General features: G+C 28.6%; 1 protein-coding gene across 1 annotated transcript; it reads left to right on the forward strand.

Moving 5' to 3' along the window:
* On the forward strand, nucleotides 4,700-7,531 carry LOC105168677 (cytochrome P450 78A5-like). The gene is made up of 2 exons (XM_011088809.2): nucleotides 4,700-5,718; nucleotides 6,807-7,531. Exons 1-2 carry the CDS (start codon nucleotides 4,771-4,773, stop codon nucleotides 7,401-7,403), a joined length of 1,545 nt encoding a protein of 514 aa, XP_011087111.1. The 5' UTR covers nucleotides 4,700-4,770; the 3' UTR covers nucleotides 7,404-7,531.

Here is a 15,344-nt window from a genome sequence, read left to right on the forward strand (position 1 = left end):
ACCACGATTTAAAAATCGTAGTACCAATCCTATTTATCACGGTCAGACAAAACAGAAAATTTGGTTTTACTTATGGTTATTTCTATTTACCTAATAAACTGCGGTTAATCAACACTCGTTATGATTTTACCTATGACTATAATATTTGACACGGGTTTTAGCTGTAGCAAATATTTTAGGTTCACCTATAAAAATAACTGCTAATAGTTGTTGCACGTCCATTGTTAAATAGCATTCTTTATGATTTTTACTTTTAACCAATGTGATTAACCATATTTCTTCTAGTGAGATTAATTTTCTTTTGTCTCGTTTAAGCGTATTTATTGATTTGAATTACTAATCTATTGAATAAGTATTTAAATTTAAAATGTACTGAATGGTATAATAAATTTATATGACATTTAATGTGATCTAACACTAGAAGAGACACAGTTTTTCACTATGGTTAATCACCATAGTTAAAATTGAAAAAAATATTGGGATACTAATTAATCACGGTTATGCACGGCTATTAGCTGTTGTTTTTTAAATCAAGGCCAAAATATTTGTTGTATCTAAAAACTGTATCAAATATTTTGGCCATAGCTAAACCATAGCGAATGTTAATTAACTGTGGTAAAAAAATTTAAGTTTTCGCATGTCTGACTATGGTAGATAGTATTGATTTACTATAATTTTTACACGAGTAAAATTCATATTAACATTTGAATTTTGTCAATAATGTTATATTGGTATCCAAATAATTACAAATAACTTAATTAGTACCCGACTATTACTATTAATGTCATATTGATACTTGAATAATTATAAATGAACTAATTAGTACCCAAATTTTACCATTGATATAATTTTGTTTCCCAATTGATGTTTATTTATTTATTTTTGTATTATTTGTTATGTAATGATTATTTTACCGTTAGATAATAAATAAAAGAATAACAAACACTCAAAAAATTGAATAAAATTTAATCAATATATTTTATTTTTATTTGAACCATCTGACTTTTATTTTTTATATTTTAGTTTTACACTCAATAATAATATTTCATTAATTTATTATTTTATATTTATTTTATTTATCAAATTTTCTAAGATAACCCATTACTTAGTAATTAATTATACTAAAAGTAAAATTCAAAATGCATTGCAACTATTGAGAAGTTGAATTTGCGTTCTAAATTTTGAATATTAATAATCTAAAATTGAAATTTTTGGATCTAAATTTAAATTTTGCAATCAATAAGTAATATTCGATAAAATCAAAAAAGTATCTTTGACAATGAAAAATTCTATTCCTCAGCACTTTATTATTAACATAAGTTATTTAATAATGAGTTTATATATATATATATATACATATATATATATATATATTGAGAAATAAAGATGTTTATTTTTTATTACCAAATAAAAATAAGATATATCGATAGAAATTCATGCAAATAAATTTGATATATTTATAATTTTTTATTTTATTATTTAAGGGTAAAATCATCATTAAATAAAAAATCATAGAAAATATAAATAAAAATAAATAAATTACAACTATCTCCCATGAAGTACATAATAATGAATACCCCTCATTGTTTGAAAGATTATAAATACTTATCTCAAACTAAAATAATTGTGTAGTTTCTAAACGGCGAAGTGAATATTATTATTTTACTCTTATTGAATTTTTTAAAATAAATAAAAAAATATTTAAAAAAATTGAGGGTAGATAAAATAAATAATTTAGAGGAAATATTAATTCATAAAATATTTTACAAAATTATAATGTATGTATAATTATAATTTATATTCAAAAGGGCATTTTTGTTAGTTCACCATCAAAATTGGATGAAAACCTAATCGAATGGGCTCGATGTTAGAGAGACGTTAGAATCAAGTGGTATTTATAATTTTTCAAACAACGAGAATGTATTATAATTATGTCAAACCTCATGGGAGATGGTTATAATTTACCCAATAAAAAATCATTAATTGAGTATCAAAGTGATACTAATGGTAAAATTGGGACGCTAAAATTATTTGTAATTATTTAAGTACCAAAAAAGTTATCAATGACAAAAATTGGATACTAATTGACTCGCTCATAGTAACTCAAGTACTAAAGTAACATTTTTCCTTTTTATTTGTTTTTGTTTTTTTTTTTGGGGGGGGGGGGGGGGGGGTTGGTATAATTGGAACTGAAAGATCTTGTTTGGCAGGTTAGATATTTATATACTGCTAGCATGATTTGGGAATCTCTATTACATTTTCATTAATTTGACAAGACTGAAAAAGACAAAATGTGTAGAGTCTAATCCAAAATTAAAGTATGACTAATTACGCACTAATTTGGATTTTTCATCAATATGATACAAATGTGTTAGAAAAATCTTTATACTACTACGATACTTTTTTGGCTCAAAGCCTTTATCTAGCTTTAGCAAGCATGAAATATTTAGCGTTAACAATGAGTTTTTAATTTAGTAGTTAAGATTGAAATATGATGAATAAATTTAAAACTATGAATTCAAGGTTTCACAGTATGTGAATTTATTATAATTTATTTCATGATTGTTTGTTATATTGATGTATTAATTAACTTGATATATTAATTGATTGCTCAATTTATTAAAATATTATTTATTGATGTGATCACGTAATTATGATTAGAATTATTTTAAAGAAGGAAACAGCAATCAGAGATGGGGTAAAAATACCTTTATTACATCACACTCTCATCTTTATGTTGTACAAATTAATTTGTTTTTAGGGCTCTAAAATGAATTTTATGGTTTGATCAGGACTTTGCCGACAGCTCTTGAGAATATGGAAGTCAAAGACTAGAAGAGGCATTTCGAGGAAGTGAAATAATACAATTTTTGTTTTATTTTTCTGCAGGAATAATTAAAGATGTATAATCATTAAAATGAATCCCTTTGGCTAAATTTTGGTTCTTATTTTCATTTGGGGGCGAGTTCTTATTAATCAGGACATATACATTATACCTATGCTAAATATTAAATTTTCACAAATTTAAAGATAAAATAAATAAATGCTCCTCATTTGCAGCATTTATCCCGTGATCCTGATGACACCAATTCGAATAAGTATTTGTACCTAAGAAAATGAGATAATGTTAGATTTGTTGGGAGGTTTTTAGTTGAAGTCTTTTTCGTCATAAATTACTCAAGTGCTAGATCGGAAGGAAAATTATGGAACATATTCTCTCAATACATAATGTATTATAGCCGTGAATGGCTTCAGAGTACTTATAGAATCAACTGTCTATTTGTCCAAATCCATGTATCATAGTCTTAGCATTCCAAGTACTGAGTGATCGACAGTGGTAATTCTAAGTCACCGGATAAGTTGGATCGGGTGCGACCTAACTTGGTTAAAAAGTTTAGGGATCTAAGTTTTATTTGGATATTTGTAGATTTTGTGAGGGGTATTTTATCCTTTAAACATTCTTTTTGTTAGAACCCTATTCGGAACCGATAGATAAAGAAATGAGATAATTATATTTATACAGCGTAACTTATATATATGGTATGCTTGCACAAATCATTCATGTCTTTTACATAATTAAAAATATATTCCCGACAGCCAAAAAGTAGGATACAATAATGTTGATGTTTTTTAGGGGTGTATATGGAATGTTTAAAAAAACATGCATAATTTGTGTAAATGATGTTGATGGTTTTTATAAGTGTATGTGTAATAATTTAAAAGACAAGGGTGATTTATATAAATTGACCATAAATTAGGGGTGTAAATATAATTATCCTAAAAATATTTATGGGATTTGGATTTGAATTTATGATCAAGTGATGTAAACCGAGAGAAAATCCTGGATTCAGATAATTTGATTGAACTATTAAAAAGAAGCTTAATTTATATTATAATTCTTAATTGTTTAGGAATATGATTCTCACGTGGAAAGGTGTGCAAAAGATACTTAGATATAAGTGTAAATCAATCTCTGTTTTTTAGCAACTTCAACTTTGAACCACACTCAAATAATCGTTATTCCAACTATCATACAATTACATTAAACAATAAAGCAATATTAATTTGAATCTAAGTAATAATTTTAAAGTTGTTATTAGAAATATATCTTATGTGAGAATAATTTTAATTTTATCATCATTAGTGATACATTCATAGTGTACAATTGTCATATTTGTTGTCAGTATGTTGTCATTATAAATATATATATATATATCATTAATTATATCTAGCTACTGATATATATTTTTTAACTAAGTACATATACGTACTGACAATATTTACTAATTAAATATTATCACTATTAAAATTATGAAAATCGCGTAGTGTTGACAATATAAAAATTTTTGTCATTAACATATATAATTACTGATAATTTTGATATCATCACTCAATTTTTTATGACTAACATTATCTTTATTTGTAATATTAGTAGAATTTTCAAGAAAAAAATCCATCATATATATAGATAACATGTACCCAACGGCTGCACAACACCAAATATTGGTAGCTAGCTAGGGGCATCTAAAACTTTTTTTTCATTTAATTTAAAATAATTAATTTATATATATGCTCGATCGGGAATTAAGGTATTAATTTCAGATCTAGTCCAGTACATGATGGAATATTAATTAATAGGAATCATCACTTTTTCACATACTATATAAAGGAATCATCCCCACTTGCAACCCTCACACGACAAGAGTCCATCTCCATTACCTTTTTAATTATTACAACTAATTGTCATCCAAATTCCTTTGATAAAATCAAATGGAATTTTGGCTAATTCTTGTCTTGATCCCATGTTTCACATTAGTATCATTAATCCACCAAATTGCATGCTCTCTCAACCTTTTGCTACTCTCCTCCTACCTCTTTCTCTCCCTCTTCCTAAACCTATGCTTAATACCAGGTGGTTTTGCATGGAAGAACTCTCACCAAAACCCTAGAAACCCCTTGAAAGGCCCTAGATTTTCTTGGCCTTTTCTAGGGTTTTTACCCCAAATGGGGCCTCTTGCTCATAGAAAACTAGCATCCATGGCTTCTTCATTGCGGGCTACGCGCCTCATGGCCGTTAGCCTTGGCTCTACTCGCGTGGTCATCAGTAGCCACCCTGAGACTGCCAAAGAAATTCTCTGCGGAACTGCATTTTCTAATCGCCCCATAAGAGAATCGACACGTTTACTCATGTTTGATTGCGCCATTGGATTTGCCCCGTCTGGGAATTACTGGCGCCACCTCCGTAGAATAGCTTCAACTCACATGTTTTCGCCTAAGCGTGTATCTGGGCTCGAGGGTTTCAGGCAATCCGTGGCGAATAGCATGATAGAGGAAGTGCGTAGGGCGATGGTGGAGAGAGGGGTTGTGGAGTTGAGAGGGATTTTGCAAAAGGGTTCTTTGGATAATGTGTTGGAGAGTGTGTTTGGGGGTAGTGATTTAGGTTTTGGGGGCGAGTTAGGTTTGATGGTGAAAGAAGGGTATGAGTTGATCGGAGAGTTCAACTGGGGTGATTACTTTCCATTAGGGTTTTTGGACTTTAGTGGGGTGAAGAGAAAGTGTCATAAGTTAGGAGCTAGGGTTAAGGATCTTGTGAATAAGATTATACAAGAAAGAAGAAAGATGGGGGATTTTAAGGTTAGGAATGATTTCCTTAGTGTTTTGTTGTCCTTGCCTGAAGAAGAGCAACTTAGTGATGCAGACATGGTGGCTGTCCTATGGGTATGAACTTCTATCGATTTTCATTTATTACCTCCTCTTTTTTTCATTTTTTTCCACTCCACGCATCCTTAATTATATATCCCTCTAATAATTCAAGCAATATATACATATATATATATATATATTGGACCTTAAATTTTAGTTAAAAAAATTTATGTTCAAATGATACAAATTTTGTGTTTATTTTCAATTTCTTTTTTTTTTAATTCACATTACGTATTGTTTCATAATTTCTAGTTTAAACTTTTTAATGAAGTAATACTAATTCGACTGGCTTACACAGCGGTTTTGAGACCCATAAAATTTTGAAATTATTGTGAATTCTTATATATAGATTTGTGATAAATAATGATTAAATAGGTATGATCGTTAATCAATAATTGGTATTTTTACACAAACTAATTGATCTTTAATTTGAAAATGTATATATTTAATCTCTCCACTCTTAAGAAAAAAGAAATTCTTGATGAAGTAAGAAATCACTAAAACATAAATGGAAGTATTAAAAGAGAATCAATAGGGATCAATTCGTGGGAAATTATTTGTCCACTTCATGGGAAATATTCTAGAAAAAAAAAATATATGTATTGGAAATTGACTATATATAGGAGGTCAAAGGATAAAGTGGACATGATTCGCACAACCTTTGACTACATATAGATCTAGTACCAATCATGACTAATATGTTACTTTTCTTGCACTTTTTCTACAGTTGTATGCATGCGTGTACACCTATCTTTTTGCAATTTGATCTTTTATATTAGTTATGAAATCCAAAGATACAACAAGTAAAGAAACATACATCCCATGTATGTTTATGTTTCAACTGTATAGTCAAAACCAAAGTCATAGAAAGTAAAAAAGGGGACAACATGGAACATGGGTGCTAGATCATAGGTATTCGTGTTCAGGAAGAATCTATGTATACTCAACTTTTTTGTTTTATATATATTTCTTATGCTTGACTACAAGCTCAAGGAACGTCCAAGTAATAAAGTTGTCCTCCATGGGAAATATAGGGTTTTGATTTTTTTATCAAGTTATTTTAAAATTATATTTAAATACTGATTATATTTAATTCAATGTAGGAGATGGTATTTAGAGGAGTTGATAATGTTGTAGTTCTTCTTGAATGGATTATGGCTCGAATGGTCCTACATCAAGATGTTCAAGCAAAGGTGCAACGTGAAATTGACACGAATATTGGTGATCAAGATAAGTACATTCAAGATTCAGATATAGTAAATCTGCCCTACCTTCAATCCGTCGTAAAAGAGGCATTAAGACTACATCCTCCGGGCCCACTGCTCTCATGGGCTCGTCTGGCAATCCACGATGTCCACTTAGACAAATGTTTTATCCCAGCTGGCACGACAGCTATGGTAAATATGTGGGCCATAGCTCATGATCCATCAATATGGGCCGATCCATGGGCTTTTAGGCCCGAACGGTTCATGGAACAAGACTTTTCTATTATGGGCTCGGATATGAGGCTTGCTCCTTTTGGGTCGGGCCGTCGGGCCTGTCCTGGGAAGGCCCTCGGACTCGCCACGGTTCACCTATGGCTTGCTAGAGTTCTCCAAGAGTTCAAATGGCTTCCATCCCAACCGGTTGATCTTGGAGAAAATTTAAAGCTTTCTCTTGAAATGAAGAAACCATTATTATGTTATGCAGTTGCTAGATAGACAATTTAAATATTGATAGTATGAAGTTTGGTAATAATTTGCATTTGAATTTGTACAAGCTTAAAATTGTATAATTAAGTGTGATCTCAAGTTTGTACAACCTAATTAAGTTAGCTTGTATGGATTAATTAATGTTGTTAATTTGCTTCGGTGATTGTGTTTTTTTTTTTTTCGATGATTGTGTTGAGTTTGACTGTCTCATCTTGTGAATTTAGAGCAGAGTGAGTATTGATATCAAAATTTTTAAAATAAATTAGTTATTAAATGGATTTTGAATTAAACTCCATATCAAAATTTGAGTTTTATAAAATTTTCAAATGGGTCGATTTCGAATGGAGTATATTATTTTTTTTATTTTAATTTATCAATCAGGTTAAGACATATTTAAATTATAACTTATTAGAAAAATGATCCACCAAAAAGTACATGGTGTTAAAGTCTGATAGAAGTAAGCTCTAAACAAATAAGGGATGCAAATATTAATAATTTGGTAATTCTAAATCATATCTTGTGTAAAAAAAATAATGTCGATTAAATCATGAATAATCGATGGAGTGGCGACACTTCATCAAACAATCATGACAGGAGCTTCCACCCTATAACTATTTTTGGCGCAATTCAAGACACACAAGTCAAGTCAAATGACATACAACGAATCAAATTAAAAACTTTCAGTCATGACGATCTGTTACAACCATAAATTTTGTACATCTTCCTTAGCATCAGACCATCAAGATCTTGATACTAAATTTCAAATTAGCTCGTGATTTTTCCCATGTATCCTAAGAAAATTATATATCCAACTTTCAATCCTCAAATCTCAATTTGGAGAGTAGAATCAAGAATAGTCTTTATTTTCGAAAATTCTTTCTAGAGATTGTAACTTCTTTTCTTTAAATTCACAAAATTAATTTGTTAGTAATTTTTTTTTTTGCACTCGAAATTTATATGAACAGTGAGATATTTGATTTGATTGTTGTGGACAAAAAAGAAGAAAGGAACAAACTAGATTGACTAATAATTCACAAAAAGAGCAGCACAAGACAACCAAAAAGTAAATTTGTTTCCACTCAATGGGACAAATCTTGAAAGAAAACAAATCTATAAATATCACACCCCACTTTTTGATGCATTTATCCACAATAGGCTTATAATAAAAGTATTATGTGGCAATAAAATTAGGAAATGAGTCTATATTTCAAAATGAAAAAATTAATCAAGACCAAATTGTCTAATTATCAGTTAGATGACTAAATTTTAGTCATTATTGAGTGGGTTATTTTCGAATAGACAAAAAAAATAGTTAGGGCAAAAAAATTGAATTTATTTATAAAATCGTTTTTAAGTTGCAATAAGCACCATTTAATCAATTTACAGCTTTAGCTTAAATTAAAAGAAGCATCACCAGAAATTGTATTTCAATAAACAGCTTCTTTTAGTTTAACTTAAGTTTTAATTTGACAAGAACTTAGTTTTTAATTACTTTTCATTGCAGAGGAGGGTGGTTGCGCCCTCCTCATCTCTTGGGCCACGATCTATTTGTCTGGGCGATCGCCATCGCCACCGCAATGGAGGGTGACGAAGGTGTTGTCGTCGCCCCTTGCGGTGAAGGCCGAGGAATTGGGGAGGAAGGTCGGTGGGGACGTGGATGGGGTAGGACGGGTGAGAAGTTATTTTTTTTTAAAAAAATAATAATATAATTTTTAAATATTATAATTATACATATAATATAATTTTAAAAAAAATTAATTTTTATCAAATTTTAAAACATGTTCAACATGTCTTTCAATTCATATTCAAACCCACATAACATAAAAAAATCCCTCCAAAATTGTCCAACTTAGCCGTCATGTCATCTTCTCAGCTAAAAATTAAAATTTCGATGATCGGACTAAATAATCAAAAGACATACTTATAGAATTAAAATTAATATTTTCAAATTTATAAAATTACAATAAATTATGAAAACCAATTTATATATATATATATATAAATATAAATAGCTTATTCAAAATGTGTGCTTAGATATTATCTTTTTTATATATATAAATATAAATAGCTTATTCAAAATGTGTGCTTAGATATTAATTTTTTAATATGCTCATGAAAAATAGACATAGTATACAATTTAAAACGCGTGTGCATTTTACTTTGTATTTTTTTAGTCCGCTAACTTAAAAACTAATTAATAAATATAAAAAATAATGAAGAATTGATAGTAGATATTTATATTATTTCTCAAAAAACAAAAAAGAAAATTCTTTCTTTTAAGATAGTGCATCAAGCATCTAATTTCCTTGCCTACCAATAACATCACTACGCCCAAATTTTCGGCTTTCTCAGGTATAAATATCTTGATTGAGTTCGAATTTTATCACTTTATGGATTTTTATTTCTTTTAATATTAGTTACCAATTATTATTAGGTATTAATAATTGATTAAAAGAAGATGAATGTAAGTTAGGAATTTTATTTAGGGTGTAAGACATAATTCAGCATTTCAACAAAATTAATTATACATGTACAATTACTTAATAATTTTTAAATTTAATGATCAAAATATTGATAGGTAAATTTTAATTACAACTTCACAATATTATATATTTATTGTGGGTTAATTAGGTCTAGTTTAGTTGGCAAAGTTGAAGCCCAATGATCATAAGGTCATGGGTTCAAATTTCATCAATCTGTAAGTTGTTGTCTACTTTAATAATAGTTATCTTTCTACTGTCGACTCGAATCTATATATAATAAAATTGCAATCGTAACATCTTCGCCTATATATAAGCTACATCTCGGGCGTTTGGTTTAACGAATTAAAAAAAATCTTATAGCACTATAGAGAAAAGAGAATTATTTGGAATATTATAAACACTATTGCATGCTTAAAAAGTATGGCAAAGTAATAATTATCTATTATAGCAGAAAAAAATTAATATAAAAATTTAAATTTTGATCACAGTTAACTAATATTTTTTATAATGTCTTGTATTTATATTTTTAAGTAAATTTAATATCAATAGCAATATTATTTCTGTTTAACTATAATAATTTATTATTAATTAATAATTGTTATTTTTTTTAATATAAAAAAAATAAACAACAATAAAATTCTTAAAAATCGTTTAGAGAGAGAGTATAAATGAGGATATTTTTATCTTATGACATAGTAATTTTATAGAACTTATAAGATATTATACAAAAAGTTTGGAAAGTTAATTTTTTAAAAGTTTATAAGATCCAAAATATTTTATTTTGAGATCTTATAAGTTATTTAAATGGGATCTTATAAGCTCTTTAAAAAATATTGCCAAATAATTTTTCGAACTAATAAGCTCTCAAACATCTTGTAAGATATTTTGAGGAGCTTATGAGCTTAGCCAAACACCCTATTTACTTGTCCCGAACGAGCTGCTAAACTTCTCATATCTTATTATTGAAGCCTATAAATTATCTTTTTAGTTTATCAAACACTTTAAAATATGTCATAAAATTTTCAAACATCTTATAAAGTATTTTAAAAATAATAATAATAATATTGTTGTCTCATAACTTAGATTGTTTTCACTTTCAGTCCCATTGGTAACGCAATTCTTATTTTGGCCCCGTAACTTTTAAAAAGTAGTATTTTTTTCTCATGATATAATTGGACCAAAAGGATACACTAAATTGTGGGATGAAAAATATTATTTTCTCCCCCAAAAAAATATAGTTTACTCCTATTTTGAATAGTCCTTTTTCCATATGTAATAGCGCATTTTAAGCAACATTGTAGTGAACTAAAACGGTGTAGACATTTGAGCTAAAGTTTTGGCTTTTGGAATACAGATATCTCGTTCTCCATTCGTCCCGTACCAAAGCATGAGAGCCAAAGCTATCTAGATTCTACACTTTTAATTACAACTTTTAATTATTACCAAAACTTCTCCACACTATTATTTATTTAATCTTGGGTAACCTTATGCAGCTTTCTTTAAAAGACAAAAATACCTTCATTGGATTTTAAAAGCTCAAACAGGATCGAGATTCGTATTCTTTTTATTTGGATCGTGTCGCATATGATCTGATCTGACGTGATGATCGAAATCACCATTATTGATCATTCAATATCTTGAATGCGGAGATTAAGACACGTAGAGATCTGCACAAGTACAGACATTTAGTCCTACAAATACTCCAGAATTAGTATCATTTGGTGAAACAATGTGTACAAGTACGAACATTTAGTTCTATAATACTCCAAAGCTAGTCTCATTTTGATGGGGCCCAGTCTCAATCTTCATGTAATCGTGTCTAATCGATTAAATAAGTGAGTCATTTGATTGAAATAATGTGTCAATTGAGTAAAACAATTCGCCCATTTGGATGAAATGGTATGTCCTTTAGATGAAAAGATACATACATTCGGATGAAAAAGTTAACCTTTTAAAGATATATTTTCGTATTAGACATGTCCATCTAATGATACAATTTCAACTTCTATAAATAGGCGTTCCTCATTTCATTCCATGCAATTCAACTTGGAAGCATTTAAAAGTGTTAGCAATAAATGCATATTGTCTTTTATTACGAGAGTTTCAAAATATTAATTGGTCCTTCGTTCTCCAAAATTTGTAGTGCTACTACTTTAAAATTGTAATTCGTTGTATCTTGAAAGATAAATTATCATTATCGTTAGCACCAGAGCGTGACAATAATTATTTTAAGAATAAATTATAACAACCTCTCTTGAAATTTGGCATAATTACAAATACCCCCTTATTATTTGAAAAATTATCAATACCATCTTGATTTTAACGGTCGTCTAACAATTAGCCGAATCCATTAGATTTTTTCATCTGTTTTTATGGTGAACTGACCAAAATGCATTTATGAATTAAAATTAAAATTTTATTTATTTTTTATAGACTAAGTGGATAAATTTTTTTAAAATTTTTCATCCATCATGTTCAATTTTTTTATAAGTTTTAAAATATATATATATAAGGGTAAAGTTGATAATTTCATACATCCATACAAGGACTATATAATTTCATCAAATATCAGGAGAGTATTTATAATTTTTCAAACAATAAAAAGATATTCGTAATTATACCAAACTTCAAACAAGATAATTGCAATTTATCCTAATTTTAAAGATAAAAAATCTAATTTTATCTTTGATTTCACAATACATCATTCTCACATATCCTTTGTATTTCCCAACAATTTCAGTATTAATCATTAAGTCAGAAGTTGATCGATGTTATGCAACTTTCCAAAGTAGATATTGTACGAACATTAATGATGATGTTCATCAAGAAATTCAATTATTGAGTCAATCCATATCCTTTACACAAAAAATTGAAGTCATTGGACTGGACCCCTACGTGCTTCTCTCTAATTTGGTGTCTTTTGTTATTTTGCTTTTTATTTTTTATTTTTTATTTTTATCTTTGAGAGACAAGACAACATTAGCATCACAATGGCACCAAAAACTTATTTACTTGGTTGTGGGGTTTACAAATGACCAAAACAACCTTGATTTGATAAATTAAGTCTGGTCCGACCAGCTGTTAAAACTTTTAAAAATTATTTTAATTTTTTTTTGAATTGTTCAAATGCAATGATTATGTCTTGTGAGTAAATATTTGAATTGTTTAGTGACCCAAATTTTACAAAATTAATTCTTTCAAAAAATAAATAAAAAATTATGCAAAAAATAATTCTTTTACAATGATCGTCCTTATATTTATGAACAAATTATATACGAACAACACCAAACCATTGATGCATCATATGTTAAATGAGATAATTAATTTTCACAAATTACATGCATTGGGTCCCACAAGATCATAATTAAGTAAAATATTTGTAGGAATTTTCACCTTTTTTTTTTGGATTTTTAATCTAAAATGGCTTTATCTTGTCTTGGACAAATCTATTTGCTTTGATGTCAATGTCCTGCTCTAAATTGGACATTCTTTTTTACTTTATACATTGGTTGAGTGGATGAGCTTTAACGAAAATAATGAATGATTGGACGAAAATGACATTGATTAATAATATATGGTTAAAATAATTATCCATCAAAAACAAAATTAGGTGATTCAAAATAAATATTTTTTTTTTAAAAAAAAGAAAGAAACATATAGGGCGGCTGATACACAACCCTGTCCACGTCTAGTAATAGACCACATTTGAACTGGACTAGGCCCATTAGCTCTGTTGGTACTGAGCAAATTTTGTTGGGCTGGAATTAACATTTTTAGAATATTATTATTTAATATGGAAGCCCATAGCTACACTAAAAATTTGGTCCAATAATATCAGCTTTTTTGTTTATTTATTTATCAATTTTGGTGAATCAATGTATTTTCAATCAATACGACGTGTTTTTTGTATTGTACCAATTAAATAGGGACTGTGTTCTGATATTGGGTTTGTCAAATACTTTTACTCTTCTAAACAAATATGTCTTTTTTTTATGTCGCGTCCTTTCCACATATATCATTTTTCTCTCACTTCATTTACTTTTCATTGTCGATAAAAAAACCAAACTGAGTATGAATAAGCATTAAGGAATATGAAATAGTAGACTTACAATTCATGATTAGTATATATAAATTGGCTAATAATTAAGTTTCAAATCAATATCCATATTAGATTTGGGCTATATAAATTTGGAATCAACTAATACCAAATTTTGGCATTATGCATTTTTATGGTCGATCCATGATAATTACAATTTTTCTTTTTAAATTGACTAAGTGGGCTAAAGCATAATCGAGCACGACCACGTTAGTTGGTTGATCCATATTCAAACCCATTGTGTACGAGCTCAAAGCTACTTAAGTTTTACGCATGTTTATAAAAAAGAACCTTCCTCACATAACAAGTCATCAATATGCATAGCAAGTCCATAGTAAGAACAAATTCAAAAGCTTTCTAATATGATAAAACTTTACAATTTCGAAATATTGATACTATATTTCAAGATATTGTGTGATAGGGGACTATTTGCTTTCCAATATTGTAGCCACTTTTTATTTAAATTAATAAATTTTATTTGTCAACATTATTTTTCGTCTCTAATTTAGTTTTGCAACCATAAAATTTGTTTGAAAATGCGTTTTTTCATACAAATAAATATTATAAAGCATCGTAATGCAAACACATTTTTGTTGGAAAACAATATCAAATCCAAATACATTTACATCTTATCATGTATTTTTATAAGAAAATCTATCTCAAAATACATTAATTCAAACATGTTTATATTTTTCATACAAAACATAAAACAAAAAGAATCACTTGAAAATACTAGAAAAGTGTAAAAAAAAAAAAAAAAAAAAACTTATAATGAAAACAATGGCTTAATCTCCCGGGCCGGATCCTAGGAAAAGAAGCCCATAAATTTCGAATATTAACCAGTTAAAATTGATAGAAAATTCCTGCCCAAACTCAAGAACCCGGCCCACCGTCAGACTGAACGTCTAACCCGACCCGAGTCCATCAAGCTCGGCGCCTTTTTCACATTGGATGCTCATTTGTTGGAATTTAAATTGAGTGGGTAGAGACAAATAAATGCATTTGTACATTACCCATTCTTCTATATTTTAATGGTTGTGAGTATGATTGTGAGTGCCTACAAATACAATTGCACCTTAACTTTCAACCATTTTCATACTTTGTAAGATTCCCCCAACCAACTCCAATTTTCTTGCCTGATGGGTCCTTCAACTTTGTAAAATTATACTTCTACTTCATGTTGATGAATCTTCCTAAACCCCGACCCGACTTTATATATTTGGAGACTGTCGAGCTAAACTTATTTAAAATATCTTATAGATGTTAGATGTTTTGAAAATTTATAAGCTCAATCAGACACCCACTTATTAGATGACATCTTATAAGTTTTTGTCATTTGGGTATAAATTAATATATTGTATCTCTTATAAA

This window comes from Sesamum indicum, linkage group LG8 (assembly GCF_000512975.1).
Source record: "Sesamum indicum cultivar Zhongzhi No. 13 linkage group LG8, S_indicum_v1.0, whole genome shotgun sequence".
Lineage (NCBI taxonomy): Eukaryota > Viridiplantae > Streptophyta > Magnoliopsida > Lamiales > Pedaliaceae > Sesamum > Sesamum indicum.